General features: G+C 38.0%; 1 protein-coding gene across 1 annotated transcript in view; it reads right to left on the bottom strand.

The window, feature by feature from the left end:
- Positions 1-2,271: 2,271 nt before the first annotated feature.
- zbtb7b (zinc finger and BTB domain containing 7B) overlaps positions 2,272-26,469 on the bottom strand; it is a 44,888-nt gene continuing 20,690 nt past the window's right edge. Inside the window, exons 3-4 of the mRNA XM_057834567.1 lie at positions 8,595-9,658; positions 2,272-5,090 (exon numbers count right to left, since the gene is read on the bottom strand). Coding sequence (XP_057690550.1) covers positions 4,517-5,090; positions 8,595-9,652 — 1,632 coding nt within the window. The 5' untranslated portion in view covers positions 9,653-9,658 and the 3' untranslated portion in view covers positions 2,272-4,516. The remainder of the gene's footprint in view (positions 5,091-8,594; positions 9,659-26,469) is intronic.

Genomic DNA, 26,469 nt, shown 5'->3' with positions numbered 1-26,469 from the left:
TGGCATTGATAAAATGGCTGACTGCACAAAGAGCAGCCACTTGCCGGTAATTGTGTCTTTTTTTTCTTTACGCATTAGAAAAAAGAAAAAAAAGAATTGGAAAACCAACAGCATACGACTTTTCTGGTGCTTTCCATCTCCAAAATTAAATACATACATTAACTAATTAATTGTTCCCAACTGGAAACAAAGACTTTAATTTAATTTAAAAGTGATACCAATATCAGAACAATTAGTCTCTATATAATTTGACATCAATTGTGGGATTGAAATCCATATTACTCCAGTTTAATCCCACTGCACACCATTTACGAAAACTTCACAAAAGTATATTTACGTAGTAGCAGTAGTAATGAAAAAATTGTCTCATTTTACTCATAAATGTACTTGCGTGCATTAACGCACGGCTGTGGATAGAAAAAAAGGGATGCACGAGTTAATTAAGCACCTTCTGCCTTCTAGTGGATGAGCCTTTAATTGCATTGAAATACTCCAAATGCATTTTTTCCTCATGTAACAAAATTTTTAAAATCAATGTCTTTTTATCCTCCATGAAAAAGTTAAAATCCACAAAGCTAAATTCTGTAAATATTATCCATGTTTCAAAGTGTTTTTGGTTGCAATCGGTTGTTATTGAGAGTCTTGTTTTTATTGTTATCAATAAGAAAGGACATTCAGTTCATTCATTTTTTTCCCCATTTACATTAGTTTGTATATAACCTGCTGTATTTTTGAGGAAACAAGCTTATGTACAGTGCAGGCCAAAAGTTTGGACACATCTCATTCAATGCAACACAAATGAAGGTCATTGATAAAGCAATAAATTCCACTAAACAACCCCGTAAAGGCATACCTGTGCAGTCAAAAACCATTTTAGGTGACTCCCTCTTGAAGCTCATCAAGAGAATGGCAAGAGTGTGCAAAAAGTAATGAGCGAACTGTGGCTACTTAAAAGATACTAAAATAATATACGTTTTTAGTTCTTTTTTTTTTTCTTTTTGGGCCAAGTCCATAATTCCACACGTGCATATTCATAGTTTTATTACCTTCAGTGAGAATTTACAATGTATATGGCAGAAAACACTCAGGTGACTTGAAGTTCCGCTCTGAGACCCCCAATTTGGCCAAATTTCAGAATTATCCTATATGCATGTGTGCTACATCATTGGAAGACTTAAAATTTAAATTTTCTGGGAGAAGAAAATTTTTGAACTGGAGGGCATTTAAAAAATAATAATAATAATTAAACAGAAAAACCCTATCTGGAGGTGAGAGCACGCAAGAGCATAATTAAAGATGCCATGATTTTAACGAGATATTATCGTGTACTTACCTCTTTTTGATCCAAAAACTCCAAGTAGCATGTATCACCGAGTGTCAAGACACAGCTGTGAATGGCCACAGCTGGGTTTTTGGGGGATTTTATGGGTGAAACATGGGAATACAACAAGGGTCGGGATGCAGAAATCGCAGACGTCAAGGAGTGGTCGAGATTTTCATATATTTATCCTTTTAAAGGTATTTTTCCAATTTTTCTTTGTTTGGATCAATTATTTATCATCTAACATAGTGGGGAAAATGCGACAGTAACAAAAAAATTACAATTAAGCGATAATTATGAGGTAGATATCCGTGACTTATTTACAGACACAATTTTTTTTTATTGTGACGTAATTTGTTTAAAAGTTAAAAAAGAATTTCACTCGCATATTTTAAAGTCGCTTTTTTTTTTTTTTTTTTAAACTAAATATTACACATCAATTATGATTCTAAGCTAAAAATGACAGACATTTCAAATAATAAGTACGATTACTTAGCTTCTTTTTATGGCTAGTTTGAAACAAAAGCAGTTGCGCGACGTCTGTAAACGGGGGTTTCCAGGGTAAAACGGACAAATTAAAAATAGTTTGGGGGCTTATTGCGCCATGAATCTGCTATGGAAGCATATAGACATATTGTTCTATCAAACACAACAGTTCTTTTGGCTTAAAATACAGCAGTTTATTTTAAAGAGGGGTGCAAGAGCAGAACCTGCTTTTTCAGTCTAGTGTTTTCTGCCATATAGTGATGAAAATAACACACGAATGAAGTGTCCAAACTTTTGGCCTATGTTGTATATGAATATTTTTTGTCCTGAGTATCACTACAACATAAAATGTAGTCTTGCCAAAAAAATAATGATATAATATATAATAAAATATTTGTCTCATCTATAAGATATGAAGTATGCTACATATTTCTAAATATAAAAAAAAGACAGCCTACAACAAGCTTGGATATGTTTGTTTTTATTTGTCATTTGTGTTTCTTGACATTTGAAAGAAAAAGAGAAAGGACATGACATTAAGTAAAGGTTTGCTAAAGTAGAAACTAAAGGACAAAAATAAAACGTATCCCTGATAGTGAGGTGGTCTTGGACCTTCCCTTCACCCAACCCACTAAAATGTATATAGAGAGGTACAACTTCACAGCTGGCACTGAGTCACACTCACTCATTAACCCATTCATTTTTTCACTCCAATTGGACCATTTGGAGCACTTACTCCCATTTAAGACCAGTAGTTCATGTAAATGCCTTTTAAACCAACTTAGAATATAAACTATTCACAAGTCCATTTTTTTTTTTTTTTTTTTTTTTTAAACTATCGTGCTCAGTTTTGCATTAAGAGCTTGTCGGAGTTCACCCACATCATATTTCCCCATTTTCAATGTCCTATAACCACTTAGTGCATTGCTCAAGAGTTCCTGAGAAGAAGAAGAAGTGCATCACAACAAAAGAAACTAAGGCAACCTCATCCCATTGTATACATTTAACTGTATATAATGTACAGTAGTATATCATTGTAAATTTTAATACACTATCAAATGGACATTCAAAGTATATGGAAATTATTTATTCATTTAGTTTAAGTCTCAAATGATCATGTTGGACAATTCACAACTACTCATCACTGCATCTTTGTTATTATAATTTGTTTCAACAGAAAGTCTAAGCAAGTTGTGCTGCATTCAAGACTGTCGGGAAGTGTGAAATGGAAAATGTCACTACAAATCGGATAAGAACATGGCTGACAACCTAGATAAGTATTAGAGATGTTGCAGACACAATATATGGGTCTTTCATGGACAATGTTCTTAAAAAAATAACCGCTACACAGCACTCACTTAACTAATTTGCTGCCATTGACGGCGCTAGATGTCCGATCTGGGAGAGACAAATGAACATGAGTGACTTTCAATCACGTGAGCTGTGAGGTAATTTATGTAGCACAACTGAGAAAATAAACAACCCACTGGAATATAACGGAATGGGAATAGATTTATATGGCTGAGTCTTTATCCAAAAAATTGCATTTTTTCGTCATTAAGATGTTTTAAAAAAAAAAAACAATTTTGTATAATGATGTCGCAGGGTGTGAATTAAGCTGTTCGGTGGGTACTTTTGGTGTCTCCTGAGCTCGTTTGATAGGGTAGACAACAGACTCAACACACTATACATGCTCTACTCATTTGGCCTTCCTGCTACATAAATGATTTCCACCTTTGGAGTTCTAAACGCAAGGGTAGGCCAACCTCTTTCCTTGGTCATTTCCTTTTTGTAAGCCCTTTAAAAGCGATAGTGAGTGAATATATCGGATGGCCGGCTAAATAAAAGGTACTGGCGGGCCACAAATGGCCCCTTTCCATTGAATCTCACAGCTATTGTAAGAAGGCTGGAATGTTTCTGTGTAGTACTACCTGACATGTGCAAGGAATGCATTGGTTGACCACAAGGAACGGATGTGACGCCACAATTTCACACAGTAAGACTGGTGATGAACCCTGGATTTGATCTTGCAAAGAAGGAGAACTATAAATAAAAACAATAAATAAATAAATACAAAAAAAAGGCCAATGCTCCCATTCATCCCATCACCTTCGTCTCTACTAAGGAAGCCACATTTGTGTGTTGGTAAACTGAAATCAACCGTCTTTGAAGGAGGAAATCAACATTGACCAAGACTGGGTCTCTTTTGGTCATTCAACACAAAACGAAGCTCATACATGGAAGCAGAATTTTTCTAAACAGAAGGAAACTTGACAGGGTTCTTTGAACCCAACATTGGCTACATTTCTTTCTTTGTTTAAAGTTATCAAATAACTACATCTTTGGTTCCTGCACCAAATCCAAGCAAAGATAAACAGCACTCGGCTGAGCTGGATGTGCAATAATACATACAAAATCTCGCAAAAATATAATATTCTTAGGTAAAGTGAAAAACATCCCAGTAACCGCAATTAATAGCACGCACAGCTAGACAGAAAAGCTTGAACTTAAAAGAAAGGAGACACAAATTCCAACTGCTAAGAGCCAGTGATCAAACATTTAAAACGCCTCAGAAAACCCGTTTTCCATTTTTTTGCTTTTTCTAAGTGCTCTCCACATGGAGCAGGTTCAGCCACCTGAGTGAGATTACAATTTTTTTAATGTGGATTAAATACCACACACGCAAACACACATATTCCTTAACATTGACTATTCTTCCTCCACCTCACCAATCTTCTCCCCCGCCACCGGTGGCCAGCTGTGACGCTGCATGTTGACTCCCCCTGAGTCTTTTGTCTCACCTTCCCCGCTCCCTCGCATTTCCATACCTCGTAGATAGAGGGCGTGGTAGTTGGCAAACTGCTGCGGGCTGAGCTGCGCGAGAGCCTGCAAGGCAAGTGAGCGCTCCCTGTCGATGTCTGCTTGGAACATCCCGCCTTCAAGCATGGTGGGCCGCAGGAGCGAAGAGGAGTGGGCCCGCGGAGGCTCCAGGGAATCAATGCGCTCACCTCCGTTTATGTCTGCCTCTTCTTGCTCGTCGGTTTCTGCTCTGGGCCGCCGCATGCGCAGCTCCAGGCAGCTGTGTCCCTTGCGGTGGCGCTGGAGATGGTCCTCCCGGGCGAAGGCTTTGTGGCAGAGCTGGCACTCGAAGGGCCGCGCGCCGCTGTGCAAGGACAAGTGGTTCTTCAGGTCGTACGAGTGCAAGAAGCGGGCGGTGCAGTGCGGACAGGAGTAGGGCCGCTCGCCCGTGTGCTTTCTCATGTGGATCTTCAATTTGTCATTCCTGAACGCAAAGACACAACAAGTGTTAAAATGGAGATGGCCACTACGGTAATCATTCACTTTGAATTCAGCAACATGCATATTGGCCCAAAAACGACAATGTGTCGATAATAGGAGCGGGAACCCTCTTGGTAACTCACGATACGATACGATTTGCGATACAAAGCTCACGATAACGATCTGACGATACAACGATTATCGATACATTGGTCGGAAAACCATTCTAGGATCTTCTACAAACAACTAATAAACATAAAAACACCAGGTTCTGCTGTGAATTGGATTGATTTTATCACTAGTAGACATCCAATCCATTTGAACTGGGAGGGTGGCAGCGAATGAACATTCGTTCATTCGCTGCCATCCCTCCCATTTCAAATGGATTGAAAGTCTATGGCCGGTAGTGGCAGCCAATGCCAGGCAATGGGGTAATTTTGGGCCATTTAACTCATTTGCCCCCAAAAACGTACAAATATGTTCTATTTTTAATTGCTTCAGTGTCCCAAAAACGTATTTATACGTCTTTTGCGTCTATAGGCGTCTAGAGGCATCTATAGGTTCCGATCTATCTAAAATATAATGCACAAAGCTCAAAACCCATTTTAAAGCAATAATACTGGCCACCGGAGGTCAGTAGCGCATTTGGTAAGAACTCATCTCGGGCCAAAAAAGGAAGTGAAGAAAAATAGCCAGGAAACAGAAGTTGGAGGGATCTTGTGAAGACGTGTGAGAATTTGAGAAAAATGTGGAGAACAATCAGGGAAAAAAAGGCAAACGACACTGGAGGAGTGTTTTGAAAAGAAAACGAAACCATCGTCAAAGAAGGATTTAAAAAAATCTATCTTGATGAGACAGACTGTGACGTCCACAACAACGTCAGGTTCCACACGCGTTCTGCGGAGCTCACGTTGCGTTACTCCTTAGCCCGAGGTACGATGAAGATGATGAAAAAAGTGAGACCGATCTTGATCCGGACTCATCAGATTAGCCACGGGAGCAGCCAAGAGCCTTCCACGTTGTTATGTGCGCAATAGTTCAACAGTTCAATAGTTTAGTTATGTGTAAATAAATTGTTACTTTGCGATCAAAAGCTCTATTTGTCTTGTTATTTATCTTATTTTGTAAAAGCAAAACATTATTTAGATGTTTGGGATGTAATTAAAGCAAAAAATAGCTGTGTTAAAGTTATGTTTGAAATGAATGCTTTCACAAAAAGCTCAATTTCTCAGTTTTTTCATCAGAAATTGGAAAATTGCTCAAACTAAGCTATTTTCTAATGCTGATTTCTAAAGAATGGAAAAATATATGAACTAACTATTTTTTCTACTGAAAGAGGAGAGTCTAATCTTTCTTTTGGTGGGTTCCATGTTTGTATAGCAATAGGACAGAATTTTCTGTGGGCCTTGCAAAATCAGTCAAAATCCAGTAAAACGGCCGGGAGCGAAGGGCCTTGCTCCGGTGAAAATGGCTGGGAGTGAATGAGTTAAGGTCATTTACCTGTTAATTTTCAGTTACTTCCTGTTGATTTTGGGGTATTTCATGGGTAACGACCTGTTTATTTTGAGTTACAGAACAGGAAGTGACCTGGCAATCACCCAAATGAATAGACAGTGACTCAAACTCAACAGAAATGACCTGTAAATACCCTAAAATGAACGACAAGTGACCTGTAAATGCCCTGAAAATCGGACAGAATGACTGTGAATGCTCTGATTTCTAAAGAACGAACGTTCCCAGTCCAAATGGATTGGGCGTCGAGCACAGTCAATGCAGCCTTAGAGTTAACTGAGACACTATTATGGTGAAAGATTTTGGTAGCAACTTGCTGGTTTATTTTTATTTATTTATTTATTTTAGACATTGACACCATTTTAAAACAATATCTCGATTCTTGTCAGGAGCATATCAATAACCTATTGGATACAAAGTATCACGATATATCACCATTTCGATATTTTGTCACACCCCTAGTCGATAGTGTCGATATAATTTTAAAATGCTTTTATCTACAACTCTAGAAAAAACAGTTCTGTGATTGACAAGTGACAGTCGAGTGTATATCAAGACTGTTGGTATAGGCCAGGGGTCGGCAACCCAAAATGTTGAAAGAACCATGTTGGACCAAAAAAATGAAAATAAAAAATGTCTTAAAAGTAAAAAATGTCTTAAAAGCCTTAAATAAGCCTAATAAAGAAGGCAACACATGCTGTATGTATCTGTATCAGCTATATCAGCCTACTATCAAAATGACTAAGTCGGCTAAAAATACATAATGAGCCTTCATGATTTAATGTTCATTTTCCCTGCAGTGCATCCAACGCACCATGTGACTGCTCTGTTGTATGATGCCACCTCAAGTTTAACTTCATTACAATATTAATGACTTGTTTCATTGCTTTTATAAAATTATAGAAATGCAAAAAAAAAAAAAAAAAAGACACAAAAATGAAATATTTTTGAGGTTTCAAATAACAACAAAATAGAACGTGTATAACATGCCCCTTATCCGGGCATGTCTTAGATTTATTTTTTTTTAATTATCTCGGTTTTGTTTTTGAAGTCTGCAAATAGGTGTTCCGATATGTTGATGGATGTCTCCTTCATGTACTCACCCTCTGTGAACGGTTTTCCATGCTTTATTATCTCCCGGTATAGGTACACTATCCACTCGTCCTCACTATCTCCTCGGGGGGCCTGCGCTTGACAGTGACATTTCGTTATTCTTCCTATACGGTTGGCCGAAGAGTCGAAATGCTCCCCAATAAAATTCCTGTCTAAAAATGGTCCAGTTGTTCTTGAATGCGTTCGCTTAAAAGTGCCTATTTAAAAATGCATATGTAAAGCGATTGATGATATCACACACAGAGAGTAACAAATGTTAAAATTATATAAAACAGCAAACGTGTGCGGACACAGATCTGTCTCTCACGAATGTGGGCCTTTCGGCCCTTGGGACATTTTGAGGAGAGAGTCCTGATGCTGCATTCTCTTGTCTTTAAGTAGTGGAAAATTTCCTCATATAAACCGTCCATGGTTACAGAAAAAAAGAACCCAACAGTTCGAGCAAGCGTTGTTGTGACCGATGTTTCATTTAAACATGCATTTCATGGGAGAGCATTTCGACTCTTTGGCCAATCATATAGCGAGAATAACGGAACGTCACTTGCGCCACCGTCAAGCGTAATAAAGCGTGTGTCGCAGGCTATGACGGAAATCTTTGTTGACAGAAATGAAATTCAATTTTTATTCTACACATTTTTACAGCATTTGAAAACGTTAAGAATGTATGTGTCATTTTTGTCATCAAAACAAAAAATATTTCCCTCAACTATTTTTTTCCATTTTCAAACATTTTTGAACATGCTCCAGGGAGCCACTAGGGCAGCGCTAAAGAGCCGCATGCGGCTCACTAAACACGGGTTGCCGACCCCCGGTATAGACAACAATATAAGCTCTACAGAAAATGGATTGATAGATGTTGTGTAGCATTCTGGAATTTCTATACCTGGTGAAGCGAACCCCGCAGGCAGTGCATTGGAAGGGTTTCTCTCCGGTGTGTGTCCTCATATGTCGCGGCAGTTTTCCTGCTCCGTGGATGATCTTCTGACAGACTGGACACTGCTGAGGCATTTGCGACTTTCTCCTCCTGCCGACCCCTGTCGTTATTGTCGCCGAGGCCGCCCCCGCGCCTTCTGCTCGCTCGGTCGCAGGAGAAGTGGTGGAGGTGCTTTCCATCAGCGTGCCTTCATTGCCAAAGGCCTCCATGTCTTCTTCCTCGGACAGTTTGTCCTCTGGGGGCACGGCCGGAGGTGGGGGGCGTTGGGGCATCCAATGTAGGTGGCCTCCAGTTAGCGTGGGGCTCCTTTCCGGTACTCTGACTGCTCCTGGATTGCCGTTTTGCCACCCCCTGAAGAAGGGCTCCTCTGATTCCGGGCTGGGGGGCTGGGCTGGGGTCCGCAAGCGCAAGCTCTCCGATAGAGGCGAAGGGTACGAGACTGGAGAAGCGGGCGGTGGGTTCAACAATGAGTTGATGTGATGTGGGCCAACTTTTTTCAACTTCTTTCGGTCCATTTTTCTGCGGGATTCATTCTCTCCTTCAGACCGCTGAACGGCCGCTGCGCGCTGGTCTCCGGGCTCCTTTTCGTCATCCTGCTCAGCCTTCTCCCCCAGGATATCCCTGCAGGCATCCGCCACACACTGGATGCCAAGAAGTTGAGCACCCCGCAGGACGTCCCTCATTCCAGAACAGGGGATGGTCAGAGTGGCTGTGTATGCAAATTCCAGCAGGGCATCCAGGGCGTCGGGCGCCACGCAGTCCAACTGGCACACACTGAAACCTCCGCCACCCTCACCACAGCCACCTTCCTCTGCCCCGAAGAGCCGGCGGAAATATAGACTGACGGCGGCCATGACGGCGCGGTGGGTCGGGTAGCGTGCCCCACGAGAGGTCAGAGTGAGGTCGCACAAGAGCCCCGAGCGCCTTTGGTCATTGAGGTGGGAGAGCAGCTCGTTGCTATGCTCTGGGAAGGGGATTCCAATCAGACCGTCCTCACCTGAAGACATCACCGCCTGCATGACACAACATTTGAATTCTAATGATGTTGATTTTGAATGTTTAATTAACATCATAGTTCTTTAGGCATAGTTTTTTTATACGCACATTTTTTTAATACACCTGAGAAAATCTGCATTTTTTTCCCCAGTTAGGATTATCATTTATGTTATTTGTGTTTGAAAAGCAAAAATTGTTAATAATATATCATGTTTTGTTTCTCTGAAGCCTTTATTATTTTCTTATTCAAGATTCAAGATTTCAATTGATCACACCTCTATACATACCTGTCAAGTTGTACGGTTTCGGTGTAATTTGTACAAGTGAGCACTGATTAAATGTGTACGCCGTATGTTCAAACTCTGTACGTTTTTCGTGCATTACGTTTTTTTTTCTCCGGATTTTGTCACAGTTTCGCCAACTAGACAATGTGCATTACTATGCGTTACTACGTTGGTTGAATGACGCGAGAAAAGTCAGAGACACGGAGAAAGAAGAGCGGGAGCGGGAAGGAGGGAAGAGTGTTGTGACGCTGATGCTAGGCTAGGTGGCTCCGATATTTCCTGACTGTAGCCGACAGCCTACAATCTACCTTGCTTGATTCTACACTAGATATCATATGCATATAGAACTAGATGTGAAATGATGGACTCGGTGGCGTTAGTAAACAACCGCCATCTTAAAGCAGTAGACTTCTCAGATAGGCTCTGTTGTAGTGAACCTTCCTAGCGAACCTAAGTAACTTATCTAAAATACTCCTAGATTCAAGTCAAGATTTTGCCGATTGATCTTTAAATGATGAAACAGTTTTAAAACTTTCACATGTCGAAAGTAGACAGAAGGGAACTAATGCAAAAACAGGAGCAATTTTAACAACTTTAACGGTTGATTGACTACATTAAATGACTTCCAAACATAGCAAAGGTCACTTTGTTTTTGTTTTGTTTTTTTTTTAATGAAAAAAAAAAACATGAAAGGTAACACCAGTTACTTTGCCAAGTAACTAATTACTCTTACATTCAAGTAACTGATTTACTAACTCAATTACTTTTTGGGCGAAGTAATTGGTAACTGTAATTAATTCCTTTTTTAAATTTTGATTAACAACACTGGTCATAAAGATGCAGTCTGCAGAATGAGAAGTGATGAAAGCGGAGATTTTATTCTCCCAATTTGTTGCCGAACACAATTTGCCTGTAACTATTGTTGGTCACTTCTCAGAATTAGCAAAAGAAATGTTCCCTGACTCAAAGATTGCATCGGTAAGTTAATTTTATCAATTGACCTTTTAATTTATAATTGAACACACTAACGAACTACCTTCAAGTCAAACTGAATTGCGAGCTGAAGTGCAGCGTAAAAAGACATGATAGAAAATGCCAAAAGTGCTACATACAATTAAAACAAAATGTTACTGTCACTGTTAAATTTGAGTAATCATTATGTAGCTAGAGATATTGATTGTTCTTTGATTGCACCAGGTTGTATGTGACAATATTACCAATAAATTCATATTATTTTAAAAACTGAGTTTTATTTTTGTTTCATATAACGTTGTAAGATTAGTCATCAATTTGTAAGGTCATACGTCACTATTTGTAAGACTGCCAACAGCCTAGGGTTGACAGGTATGTCTATAGGACATTTGAGATGTCAGACCCTAGTGAGGAAAAAGCGGCATGGAAAATGAATGAATGAATGTTCGTTTTTATAAACTAGAGCTCGAGCAAGAGCCTTGCAATATCCTCTGTTTGACACTAGGTGGAAGTGTCGCTTTTCAAGTAGGTACTTTAAAGTTTTTCAAAGCGTGAGTAGTTTTTAAAGTAGTTTTTGTCAGCAATTTTATTATTAAACAATGGTTAACTTCTCTTTAAACGAATATGGCAGTTGTGTAAAGCTAAATAAAGGTCATATGACGACCTGGACCAAGGTTAAATTTCAAAACAGCATCTCAATACATCTTCAATGTCAACCCAAACTTAAACCTCCAAACAATTTTGTATATTATTTTTGCATATTTTGCATGCATTGTGTGAAAACTAAAAAGTAGGGCTGTCAAACGATTAAAAATTTTAATCGAGTTAATTACAGCTTAAAAATCATTTAATCGCAATTTAAACCATCTATAAAATATGCCATATTTTTCTGTAAATTATTATTGGAATGGAAAGATAAGACACAAGACGGATATATACATTCAACATACGGCACATAAGTACTGTATTTGTTTATTATAACAATAAATCAACAAGATGGCATTAACATTATTAACATTCTGTTAAAGCGATCCATGGATAGAGACTTGTAGGTCTTAAAAGAAAAATGTTAGAACAAGTTATAGAAGTTTTATATTAAAACCCCTCTTAATGTTTTCGTTTTAATAAAATTTGTAAAATTTTCAATCAAAAAATAAACTAGTAGCTCATCATTGTTGATGTCAATAATTACGCAATGCTCACCCATAAAATCAGTCGCACCCAAGCGCCAGCAGAGGGCGAAAAAACACAAGTAACAAGTGGCCATTACACTGTGCTGTTATTTTAATCTGTTTGAGCAAGGCATGTGCATTAAATGCGTCAAATATTTTAACGTGATTGAATAAAAAAAAAAAATTACGGCACGATAATCGATCATTTTGACAGCCCTACTAAAAACCATTATAGATTAGTGCCAGTCTACATCATCCTTAGGTCAACCAACAGTGTAACTTGATGGAGTTGTCACATAGATGCTCATCCAGTTAAAATCAGTAGCAACTGTCTGATATCCCCTAATTTGTTTTAATATTACTTTTCGGACCTGTAATAATGATGTCTGATTCACTGAAGACACAGAGATTTTATTTGCAGGCAAACATAATGAGAAGACTTAACAGTGTGGACAGCAGAGCTGTAAAAGGGAAAGATTGTTTGGTATGAGTTGGAACAGACACCGGATTATGCAATGGTGGTGCGGCGTAACCACAGGGCACTAGGTTAATTCCCTTTATAGCATTAGCTGTTTGATTAAAATACCTGAGGAAGAAGCGAGGGCCACACGGACCACAAAGAAAGAAAGAAAAAAGCGCACTTGCAGGAGGAAGTGGAAGTTTAGAGTGTGTGCGAGAATGAGGAAGATAAAAAAGTGCAACATAATAGGGGGAGGCCAACCCACACTCACACCTGTCATGTCAGTGGCTCTCATATCTTCCTGACATTTTTTTAACATTCTACATCCACTATTTTGATCAACCCAAAACTTTGATCTGATTAAAAAAAAAAAAAATGCATGCTAGCTCACTCGCCCTGAAGCATCAATAAACAGTGAAGCGCTAACCACTGAAGCTTTGATGTTAATGACCTTTTTCCACAGCAATTATTTGGACACTCTCATGAAAAGTAATATACAAAAAAGTTTCTTCAAATAGGTCACACTATTAATGATGTTATTAAAGTATATTATTTTTCAGTTTCTCACACAAAGCGTAGTGTTACTGTGAAAACACTGCATTGTTACTGTGGCTAACAAAAAGAAAACCTCTGCTACATTTTAATGAATTCTTTAGCCTACTACGCCACCGTTTTCTGAATTTTTGGGGTCATATTTTGTGTGGCATTACAGTGGGTGACAGGTTAACGACAATGCCTCACGGTTCAAAGTTTGCGAGTTCATAAACGGGCTTTAGCCTTCCTGTATGGAGTTTGCATTTTCTCCTTGTGTCTGTTTCTTCGGGCGCAGTTTTTCTCCCACGTTCTAAAAACATGTCAATTCGGGTCACTGAACACAATTTTTTCCTTAGGTGTGAGTATGAATGCTTGTTTGTCTAGGTGTCTTGCGATTGGCTGGTATCCAATCCGGGATGTACTCCGCCCTTTGCCTGAAGTCAGCTCGAGGCTTCAGCCACGACCTTAATGAGGATAAGCAGTACAGAAAGTAGGCGGATGGTACGGAGTCTAAGATGCTTGAAACCCACTGCCATGAGGTTAATTTGTCAATAAGTCAATGCCACTTTAAATTTCGTTGTGCAATGACAGTAAAGATTATATTCTTTTCTATGTGAACTGGAGACCACTTGACATACAACCTTGAACGGTCACCAGCCAATCAAAGGACACAAAAAGACAATTTCCACTAGGGCTGCAGCTGTCGATTTTTTTTAGTAATCGATTAATCTATCAACTAGTTAGTTAGAATAATCGAGCAAGCGGATTAGGAACATTTAATGTGTTGCTGAATAAATTTTAGGAGATGTAAAACAAAGGCTTGCTAAGAATACACTTCCAAACGAGCATTAAATGCGAATGCAAAAATAAAATTCCTGAGTGTTTCTTCAAACTGCTGACTTGCACTTTCATTTAAAACTAAACTGAAAAATAAATGACCATCTAAGTACATCAAGAGAACGATTGGCCAATTTACATAGCAAAGGTTTGCTAGCTTAAATGCTATAATTTTTTTTTTTTAAGTGCTCTTAACAAATCAAACGCTTTTCCCCACACAAAAAAAACAGCTACATATACCCTAGCTAAACTATTAATGCATAAAAAAACATGTTTGCTCAAACAAAACTTGACCTTATGTTGGTTTTAACAGGAAACAGCTGGATTGAGCCATGTTAAATGAGTTATGTCATACTGACTGTTGCCACTAAAGAGCAGTGTATCCACCCAAATAAAAAACTTAAATGCAAACACTTTCAAAATAAACCATTACATCGCCACTCTTAACGAATATTTGAAAAAGCAAAATTTCATTTGAAGTTTTTTTCTAATCGAAATACTTGAGTTAATCGATTAAACGTTGCAGCACTAATTTCCACTGACCTGTACACCAACACTGTAAAGTCCAACTTCTAATTTGGATGTTTCTAGGAGGTGAGTTACAGGGAAAATATCGGCACAAGCATCGAATTTTATCCCCAAAATTCAGAATTTTCAGTCACTTTTTCATCATATTGCCCGTGTCCTTTTTTTTTTTTTTTAATTCCTATTCAATTTTAATCCATCCTGCGTCCAGTTTCCTCATGCAGTCTTACCTTGTACACATTCTACCTGCTCAGCACTCTAATTCCCACACCTGAGCAGACCTGATTTTCCACAAACAACCCAACCTAGACACACACCACCCGTCCGCTTGTTGTCTCCCTCCCATAGCAACTAGCAGCCCCCTGGCCATCCAATAATAGCGTTCCCACGACACCCTCCAAAAGCCACGCCACATCCACTCGACTAACCTGCTCAGAAACACACCCAGCTAAACACGCACACACCAGCATGTGCGCACGTAAACCCATGCACACATTGCATGCCAGTTTGTGGTCCTATCCACCCCCTGTCCCTTTTGCCCCCACCCACCATTGTTACACTTAACCTGTTATGTGACAATCTTAACAGCAATCTATTTAAAACTGGGAAAGGTGAGCCCCACCCAATCGAAAAGAAGTCAAGCCAATTAAATGTTTGACAAGAGCTTGGCAAATCAATGCTAAGGTCCCACAGGCAGTGGCACCTTACACATTGTTACTCTCTATGGCCCATGTCACATCAGTTGGACAACTTTATAACACATCATAGTTTTGCAATGGAGCTCAATGCGAACACCATCTTATTTTGTCCCATGCTTTGAAGCCAATGTCAGGTACATTCTGTCCTATCATGCTTAACCCCCTAAGGGTCAAATTAAATGTTAGTAAAAGGAAAAATTGTACATCTGAATAAAAACGGGTTCATAAAATATGAACGTGGATGAATTTGTTGATTTGCATTAAGTTGTTGTGAATCTTCAACTCCTGCCTTGAGAGGGATACTTGTGCTACAAAATAATCTGTGTGCATGTATTTATTCGTTATATTTCTTTTTAATCCTTCGGTACGTTAGGTCAGTACCTTTCAAATAGTGGGGCGTGCCCAGAGCGATGCCAGGGGTGGCGCATGTGACCTCGGGGAACATAATTTTTTGCCCTACCAGAATAAAGTAACTGCACATCCACTCAGTGGGTGGCAGTGGCGCTCTCATTTTCAAAGACTGCACAGCATTTTTTTTTTAACCAAACGAGAGCACACAGCAAAGAGCACTGGAGATATGAAGAGTTAAGAGGAGGAAATATGACAGTAGCTTATGCAGCGTTTGGCATTGACTTTTAATACAGCGGGAGAAGAGAAAAGACCATTCTGTTTATTGTGTTTAAAAATGTTTGCGGGGGACAGCAGTAAGCCAAATCAATTAAGATGTCACTTAAAGACATTAGACCCCAATCACATTGATAAGCCGCTTGATTTTTTTCAGCAGAAACGTGCCGAATATTGCCAACAATCGTCCCATTTTCTCAGTGTTGCATCAGTAAACCAGCGAGCACAGTTAGCATCATATAAGGTGGCATACCAAGTTACTCTGTGCAAAAGAACTCTACACCATAGAAAAGGAGCTGATACTGCCTGCAAGAAAAATAAAAATTGTCCCTCTGTCCAATGACATTGTCGTTTTTTTTCTGTCAAATTGTTTGGCATATTGTCCTCATGAGTTAATGTTGCTAATCAACTTGAATTTATTTTTTTTAATTCAGGCAAATTGATGCACTTGAAGTCTTTTCTGTTACAAACAGAACAATGTTCATAAAGTTATACTTTATTGTAAATTGATCTATTACTTTTTTCTCTTAAATATTAAAAAGGAAACAATATTATAGAGAGGTGTACTTATAATAATAATTTTTTATACACTATTTACAGTGGCGGCAGAAAGTTGGGGGGGTGCAAAATGTTTACGTCTTCTTGGGGGGGCGCAACAGAAAACAATTTAAAAGCACTGCATTAGGTGTAAATAATAAGGTGTATGTACAATGCAGACATCAAAAGTACTGTAGCTGGTTTCAGAAAATTGAAAGTGTTTTGAGGGTGCTAAGCATGGTGAGTAAAAGCAGTAGTTTAGATAATTGGGGCATAGTAGGAGAATTCTTTTAGTAAAGTATAAATATCCATGTGTGTGAAATTAAAATACCAAGTAACTCTACTGCTTCTATTTATTTCTGAAAATATGTCCGCAAACAAGATAGTCTGATAATTTACATAACTGCCCTCACAATAAATAGAGTTAAAATCCACCAATTTCAGAGTTGGCAACAAAATTACAGTCTAATATAGCATGTCAAAGCCAAAAGGTAAGCAGAAGTTTTTTTAGAGGCACCAATTATCGTTAGCTAAAGTACTGTAATTTTCAGAAGAACTACTATTTTTATTGCCCGCGTTGAACCCTGCGGCTTATACTGTAGTTCAGTGTGGCCTATATACTGTATGAACAAATACAGTTTGGTGGGTGCGTTTCATAATTGGCTGCGTATAGTCCAAAAATTACAGTCATTGCTTCTGATAAGTGGCATGCACTTGACTGCACAATAATTGTCAAGTGTAATTTGATTTGGTGAAGTGCTGCACATGTTAGATAAAATACAATCCATATGATCTTGTAAAGGGATAGAGTGGGTCATAACCACCAGATCTTTATGATAACAAAATTGGTACATGACATTGGCCGAGCAGAATGAAGGCCAGAGGACAGACTGTTCACCAGAATGAGACGGGCTAGTTTTAACAAGACTGTGCATAAAGGATACTATCATTTTTTTTACTGTGCAAGTTTTTTCAGCCGGCATTTTAAAATGTAGATTATTTTATTATTACAACCACTACTACTATAATATTTCTTTTTATTCTTGAAATCTCAGTCCCCTCAAATGTTTGCGACTGGGGTACACGTGCCAAGACTGTGTGATAAAAAAAAAAAAACAATCCTACCTTTCCCATTCCTATGGGCGTCCGCGATAAGCTTTTCTGAGCATTCATTTTTCTGCTCTCAACTTATAAAGCACTTGATGCTCTACTTCTTCCTCCCTACCACAAATGTGCAAAGTTGTATTTCAAATTCAAATTTATTTATATGCTCGCTAAGCATTCATCCTCAGCTTGTTCGGCACATTCGTTAATTTGCTTGTTTTGCTGCTTCAATCAAGAGGGACTTTGACACACTTTGAGATATCCCTCCCCCCGTTACAGAGACAACCGCCTACGTGACCCCCGATCACCACAACGACAAACTTTCCAGTCTTATTCAGATAAATGACAGCTGTTCACCAAAACATTCTGAACGAGGTCAACAGGCCGTATCTGTTCTCGGAGAACCATAGATGTACAGTCCAAAACTGTACATCAAGCTGTAGCGCAACAGGTTAGTCAGGAACCGAAACTCCAAACAAACAAACAAACACACACTTCGTTATTTAACAATTAAGAAATGACAACGTTTAAGACTAATTATATACTGTAATGGCATCATTAGTCATTATTTTGCCAAAACAACAATTTCAGAGGGTGCAATAAACAATTTTAAATATACAAACAAATGCCTCGTTTCCTCAAAAAAAAAAAAAAAAAAAAAAAAAAAAAAAAACACGGAGTGATCAACATATTTTTTTCATGTGTTTGACAGAGGAAGAAAGTTGAATTCATTTTTCAATTTCATATCTATTTATGCTATACATCAAAGTAGAATAGACAGTTTTGAGGTTACACAGCATGTTGATGTTTTTGGTTAGGTTGCTTTCGTTTTCAATATGATTTGGGCATTTTGAAATTGGTGAGTGCAATTATTAGATTAACTCTTTCAGTGCCAATGACGATGAAAGATGTCCAATCATGTGACCGTGTTCATTTTTCTGCTTTGAATTGAAATGTGTTTGTCACTCGATAACATTCGTTTGAACTGGGAGGGCTGTGAGCAAATAAACAAATGTGATCTAACATTCATTCTTCCTTCCCAGTCCAAAATGTATAGGACGTGAAGTCCTGTCAATGGCAGCCAATGAGTTAAATGAAGAAAATAAAAACCACACTTAATTAATTAGTAAAAATGTAAAAATTAACCTGAAATACTAAGGGAATGCCTTAACCCTTATAGGGTGCTCAATGGTTGCCATTGACGACATCAAACTTCCAATCCATTTTGACCAGGCGGCTTGGCAGCCATCATTTGATGCTAGCCTCTCCCAGACAAAATGAATTGGATGCCTAGTGCAGTCGATGGCACTGAAACATGAGCAGACCAGCCAGTAAACTGTTAAACAATTCGATGTCTATAATTGTCAATGGCAGGCAATGAGTTTATAGTAAATATTCTCTCATTTTTTAAATTAAACTTTTTTTTTAATTAGAAAAGTAAAATGGGGGATGTAAATATTGTGTCTTATATTTAATTTCATTGATATATATATATATTTCAATTCAAATTTTGTTTTTAAGAACAATTTCTTAAATTTTATTTACTCACAAAAAATATATATATATATATATATATATATATATATATATACAAGTATATGGCGGAAAACACAGACAAGACTGAAAAAGCAGTTTCTGCTCTTGCACTCCTCTTTAAAAGAAACTGCTGTATTTTAAGCCGAAACAACTGTTGTGTTTGATGGAACAATATGTCTATATGCTGCCATAGCAGATTCATGGCGCAGTAAGCCCACGAACTATTTTCAATTTGTCTGTTTTACCCTGAAAACCCCCGTTTACAGACATCGCGCAACCGCTTTTGTTTTAACCCAGCCATAAAACTAAGGTAATTAATTATATTTATTATTCAAAATGTCTGTCATATTTAGCTTTGAATCATTAATTAATGTCTAATATTTTGTTAAAAAAAAAAAAAAAAAAAGACTTTGAAAAATTATTCACTCGCATATTTTAAACTTTTAAACAAATGACGTCACAATGAAAAAAATGGCGTCTGTAAAAAAGTCACGGATATCTACCTCATAACTATCGCTTATTTGTATTTTTTTGTAACTGTCGCATTTTCTCCAATATGTAAGATGATAAATACTCGATCCAAACAAAGAAAAATTGGAAAGGAAAAAAAAACATTTAAAGGGGTAAATAAATGAAAAAGAAAATCTCGACCACTCCTTGATGTCTGCGATTTCTGCATCGCTTACCTTGTTATATTGCCATGTTTCACCCATAAAATCCCCCAAAAATTCAACTGTGGGCATTCACAACTGTGTCTTGACACTCAGTGATACATGTTACATGGAGTTTTTGGATCAAAACAAGGTTAGTATGCGATAATATCTTGATAAAGTCATGGCGTCTGTAATTCTGCTCTCGCGTGCTCTCGCCTCCAGATAGGGTTTTGCCGTTTAAAAACCTTTTTTTTTTTTTTTTTAAATGCCCCTCTGTTCAAAATTCGGAAAATGGAGATTTTAAGCTTTCCAATGATTTATCACACATGCATATCGGACAATTTTGAAATTGGGCCAGATTGGGGGGTCTCAGAGCGGAACTTCAAGTCACCTGAGTGTTTTCCGCCATATACATATAACTATAATTGAGACCTGGTGCCCACATATGTGGACATCATATTTTGAGTCATGTAGGCCCCACACTAGTACTCCACATATCTGGACATCATATTTTGGGTCATTTAGCCCATACTTGATTACCAAATGTTAATATTGTGATGTCTACATATGAGGACACCAGGTCTTTATAAGGCTTTTTTTTTGTTTGTTTGTTTTTTTATAAGCCTTGAAGGCTTGTAACATGCAACAATAGTCAGAGAGTCCCACGTTTGAAAAATTCGGGTCTTAATGGAACCTTTTTTTCAAATTTGTAAAAAATAAAAATATGTGTAATAAGCACACCCCCATGGAACCTGCAGATGCATGTGTTGACTTGCATCCACCAATTTTGGAAAGGAATTTCTAAATTCTGAATTAGCGTCTCAATATCATTTCAAATCATTTTAAGTATCAAATGTGATACATTTGACAATAAAGGGTTATTTACCAAAAATAATCATTTGCCTTATAAAGGGTTAATAACACTGACATACAGTCTGTGTAAACAACCACTAATACTTTAAGCTATCTACTACTGTTGTTATAATTAAAAAACAAAGGAGCCATAACATATCAGTTACTAATCTTCATTACAAGCCACCTAATGAGAAAGGTGTGTACACATACTACTGTTTTAATGCCTCATGCAGATTCACTTAAACTAATAAATATAAAATTTATAGCAAGTACCCGTGTAAATGATTTTTCTCTTGTTGTTTGAGACACACGTCAATGGAATAAAAATAAATTCAGGTGAAATAAAATAAAGCCCAAAAAGGGTATTTTTTTCTTGGGCCGGGGGAACCCACACGCTACTTCCTTTCCCGGAGACGTGAAGAAGCATGAAAACGCATCACGGATAATGTTTTACACTGAATTCCTTCAAGTACGCACGGAAAAACAAGACATAGAAAGTTGTTATTTTGGAAGTCATAATACTGAAGACATAACACAGACTATTTTGTGTTCATGTTCACGCGTACAGTACATTGCGAATCTTAACACAGCAAGGTGATTACACAAACTTACACTACACACCCCCATTGTATACATTACAGTATTTACCTAAACGGTTTATTCATGTTAATTTACCTTCGGGACTTAGACGACAAATTATGTTTCTGTGTCATTTATCTGGTTCTTACCCAAACATATACTGTAGCGTAAGAATTTTAAACCTAAAGCTACCGCCAACCTCTTGTGTTGGTTTTAGATACTACACGTTCTTCTTCAGTTCATTATCAGGGCGAGTTAAGCTCCGGGGTGAGTCTTGCTCATTGCCCACTTTCGTTATGCAAACTTGCTTCCTCTCGCTAAGAGGGTTGATTTGTCACGTTAAGACCTCTGTTAGCATGCTGAACATTTCATAATTGCTGTTTTAGCAGCTTGTACCTTTACGAAGCGCAAATACAGACGAAACCTGAACAGAAGATGTATTTTTCTATGAAAACTTAATGAGCGTCCATTAGAAGGACAACTGCCAGGAAAGTGAGCAAACGTGCACGACTTCTGCATTTGAAAGAAAAAAAAAAGGCTAGTGTCTGCATCTACCTCATGAAATCCCACTGCACATACACACAGGGTCTACGTGTGGAACGACAAGTGTTATTCTAATGGCTCTTGTTTTCCATTAAAGTTAAGTAAGTTTTCCCAGTCTGCCTCAATTATATCAAGCTCCAGCACGAGCAGGAAAAAGTGACTTTATGCTATTCAGAGAAAAGTGCGGCCGAGAGGGAGAAATTCTCTTGTGAAGTCTGATGTCACATGTTTTCCGAAGTGCTAGTGTGTGAATATGTGTGTCTGTGTTTGTCTTCGTGTGAAAAGGTTTATGCCTGCGTGTGATGACTCTAAAGAGGTGGCACAATGTTAAAAAAAATACTACTTCTATAATACAGTATAACTAGCACTACTTCCACCAAGCGGTTGCTTATTCATTAAATAACAGTTTTCCTAGAAATGTTGTGGATGGGTAGCACATGTTCCACAGAAGAAACCATTAAAATGGCTTCATCTAGATAGAAATGCAGATAGCGACATCTATTTTGGCTGGTTGTGTCACAATGGAACTCTTCTTCTGTCCCACAAAGCAAATAGTATAGTCCCGACTAAGGCTGATTTTAGAAAAATATCTAATTGCGATTTTTCTGGCCGATATTGCGATTTCGATCTGTAACACAATTTTCTTAAAGTCGAGCTTGAGTGCAAAATTCACAAAGTCATATTTGCAAACATGACATGGAATAACATCATACCATCGTTATACTAGAAGCTATGACTAATAATGCAAAGTCACGCAAATGTTATGCTCTCCTTTTAAGGCAACACCAGGTAACTTTTCAATTTTGGTCGATTTTAGCGACGCCGGTGGACAAAAGCGGTAGTGTTTTGCCTTGAGGAAGACTGCATTTTCCATGAGGACCAGCGCACACCCGCAGAGAGTCGTAAAATCATGATTTCCCGGGCACCTGCAGATGGATTAATCGACATTACTGTTTCCAGTGGCTGGGTTAAGGATGAATAGTAATGAGGTAATGAATCCATTTTTGGCTAAACAATAGCATATGACGATTAACAAATGTGTGGCTAAACCAGTCACCCGAACTCTGACAAGTTCGGGTCACGCCAGCGAGTGAAAGCTGGGCCAGTGTTTATGAGTATCCTGGTAACCTCCCTTTTTTTCCCCTCCTCGGACAAAACCTTTTGTCTCTTTTGTTGCTCTGCCATCTTTTCAGAATTTGCAAGAAAGTGTTTGCATCAACTTCTGTCTTTATAATGAATGGGGAAGTGGCGTATGCCGTAAAGCAGTCAGCACATTTGTAGTTTTTTTGTGTGGCAGGGTTCCTGCCACCCTCCTCATAGTTAATTAGTGCCGGTGAAAGCAATACAGACCCCCTCAAAATGTAAAAGAGGTGCCCTTCAACAAGTCATCGGTCGACATATCACAAATTTTATGAAAATATTTGATAAAGGTTGAAAAGTTACCTAGTGTTGCTTTAAGTTTTTTTAAATTGGATCCTAAAGGCAGTGTTGCTTGTTGACATCCATAGAGTATTTCAATGTAATGTTATACTGTATGTAAAAATATAGTTTTAAGTTTTAACCCAAAAGGGTTTAACACTTTGCCCTAATATAGCGGTTTATTACAGATAGAGCATATCCAAATGTTACTTATTGATAATATACTGTGCATATTCATTTTCATATATATGTGAGCATCATTGACTTTACAGCGATATGGCATAAAATTATAAAGGGATAAATTCAATCCTTTACAGCAGGGGTCCCCAAACTTTTTCCTGTGAGGGCCACATAACTTTTCCCTTCTCTGATGAGGGGCCGGGGTCAGTTTGTAACAGAAAAAGTGTGACGATTGCAGGAGGGCCTAAATGTAAACATTTATTGTATTTCAGACAGCCACAATCAAATAACCCTTTCTGGATTCTTGGCGGAACAAAAGTAAAAAAAAAAAAATATATATATATATATATATATATAATATAACATAATAATACTAAATAATAATAACACTATTAATTAAATAAATAATAACCAAATAACTCTCTCTGGGTTCTTCACAGAAAAAAGCGAGGAAATAACACTATTGGGGGAAAAAAAAAAATCAAAATGCTCTCTGGGGCCGTAGTTTGGGGACCCCTGCTTTACAGTAACGGTATATCGTGTAGCATTATTAGAATGTGAAATGTAAATATTTCTTTTTTAAAAAGGGCTGAAATTACATTAATTATTCAAGATTAAGTTGTAAAATTGATTAATATTTAAACCTTAATCATGTGTATTGTTAACAATTTACATCATTCAATATTTGTTGTATTGTACAATTGCCTGAAAACTAACAACAAACACATTTTTATGTAGCTAGCCGAATTCAATTTCCGAACGTCAAGATGGAGTCTCCATCAAAGATTGCTAATGGTGCAGATTCCAAACAACACTACTCATTTCCTACTCAATGTGAATTACAGTATAGCGTTGCTGTGTCTGTGGTAATATATGCCATTATATTGAAATGTGGCTTAATGTCGGTAAACAGCAATCCACAGTCAATAAAATGTACAGTACGTCTACTATATGTTTAATTCAACCAATGAAAATATCACGTTCGCAACATTTTGGATTTAAAGGACATTATGGACTGCAGCATCGTCCCAATCGCACGAACTGAGTGGTTCGTTCGTGGGCTTAGAAATTGCTGTACTCTGCATGCAATAAACTAATAAAACCCAAATTACTAAGCATACAACTCCATGCTTCATTTGAGTGAGGCTACCAGCAGAATGCATAATACATGGGCTCAGAGGATAAAAATTACATCGATTAAAAACAACACAATGCAACTGAAGTATTTCGTTAAATATAGCAGACTCACACACATGAATTGCTCACACAGTACGGTAAGTGAAACTCCCTTCCACAAGCAAACTCAAACTCACATGACAACACATGTGAATTTGTTTTCATTAATTATCACTCAACAACTTGGGCCAAGCGGATCAAAAGTGACACAAAGAAGCTCATACCATTTGTCCTCCACACACTTGTCCTCCTCTCATGGTTTGTTTCCTCCGTCAAAAACCCACACACACTCTTTACACTTGACTTGTTCAGGGGGTAGTGAAAGCAGTGATTTAGTGGGACACCTCGGAGGAAGGAAGGGAGGAGGGAGCAATTCGGGGATGACATGAGAGGAGAGCACGCACATTTGACTTTAGAGAGACATCTTAGGACAGTTTAAGCCAACAACATTTATCGTACACAACCTAAACACACAGACAAAATAAATTTGAGTTACTGCGGTCCTCTGTACGCTGAACATTTACAATATGCTAGGAGGAATCAAAAAGCAACTCAGTAATGAAAATTTTAAATGTTCATTTGCATTAGTCACAACGTACAGCCATATACTTGAGAAAAAAAAAAAAAAAAACATGTCACTTTTTGACATTAACGTCATTCAAATTGTGTCCACTCTGCCCTCCTCTGTCAGTAATAGGACTGAAGCAATCAGGTCTATGCGTGTACATGTGTGCGTGTGAGACAGCGAGCATGTGCAGCACACTGTGGTCTTGATTCCAAGAACATATTACATTATTTATTTCACTGGCACAGCTCATGCAATCATCCTACCACACACATAAACGCACGCTCCAGACCTTGCCCACTTATGATTGAAGACCAATATCATTTTGAGTTACAATTTTTATGGATCAGTTTGGAGAAAATATACACTTTTGTTTAAGGACATACAAATACATGCATGCAAAAATGAAGTGCCTGTTGGGTATGTCCAAACTTTTGTATTTTGCTGTATATTCTAAAAGTATCTTAGCTTTTTAGATAGGGGTCGGCGTTGGAGGTGCTTTATCAGTACTTATTCAAGAATTATTTTGTTTGAAAAAATATATATGGCAGAAAACACTCAAAATTGTCCGATATGCATGTGTAATACATCATTGGAAAGCTTAAAATCTCAATCTTCTGGGGGAAGAAAAATTTTGAACAGGAGGGCTTTTTTTAAAAATGTTGTTTCAAACAGCAAAACCCTATCTGGAGGTGAGAGCACGCGAGAGCAGAATTACAGACGCCATGACTTTAACGAGATATTATCGCGTACTTACCTTGTTTCGATCCAAAAACTCCATGTACACTGTAGCATGTATCACTGAGTGTCAAGACACAGTTGTGAATGGCCATAGCTGGATTTTTGGGGGATTTTATGGGTGAAACATGGTCATATAATAAGCAGGCATGAAAATGGGTCAGGGGTTAAAAAGGTGAGAAGGGTGTGGAGGAAATATGTTCCAGTACACTGTATTGTACACCCCAACAAAATATTGAGCTCTGTCGACCCATACTGTGTTTCAGCAGGGCCGTGCAGAGACCGGTGGAGGGGTAGGTGCTCGTAGATCAAAAGGGGCACATGAACAAGTATTTAATACACCTTAAAACAACATAACTTAAATTTTAACCAGCTTTAGATAATAATTGGCTGCGACTGTGACATACTTTAATTGGGAGGGGGCAACAGTGAATAGAAATCAAAACTGTCATCAACACTTTCTGGCTGTGACTCAGTCAGTCTGCCTCTTTTCTTCCTTCAACGTCTGCATCAAAACTTCCTTCCTCAACTTGTTCATCTGAGAACAAACCACATCAGATGGTCACTGAGCCACCAACAGCACAATTTTCTTAAAACTATTATTTCATTATTATCCATACTTAACAACTCTAGCACCTAATGATTAATAAAGCAATGACATAAAAATCTTATAGAAAAATAACATTGTAATTGTGTTTATAATTGGATTTAATACCCGACTATCCTTGCAAACTTGTTCTTACCAGGTCTGCTATTCACCCAGCTGATGAGGTATCCACTGCCTTTAGCAGCCTCATCTAACTCCTTTTTTTATCCCTCAATCGCCCTTCCCTACGA

The sequence above is a fragment of the Corythoichthys intestinalis genome, chromosome 4 (genome assembly GCF_030265065.1).
Source record: "Corythoichthys intestinalis isolate RoL2023-P3 chromosome 4, ASM3026506v1, whole genome shotgun sequence".
NCBI lineage: Eukaryota > Metazoa > Chordata > Actinopteri > Syngnathiformes > Syngnathidae > Corythoichthys > Corythoichthys intestinalis.
This window is presented reverse-complemented; position numbering and strand designations above follow the sequence as displayed.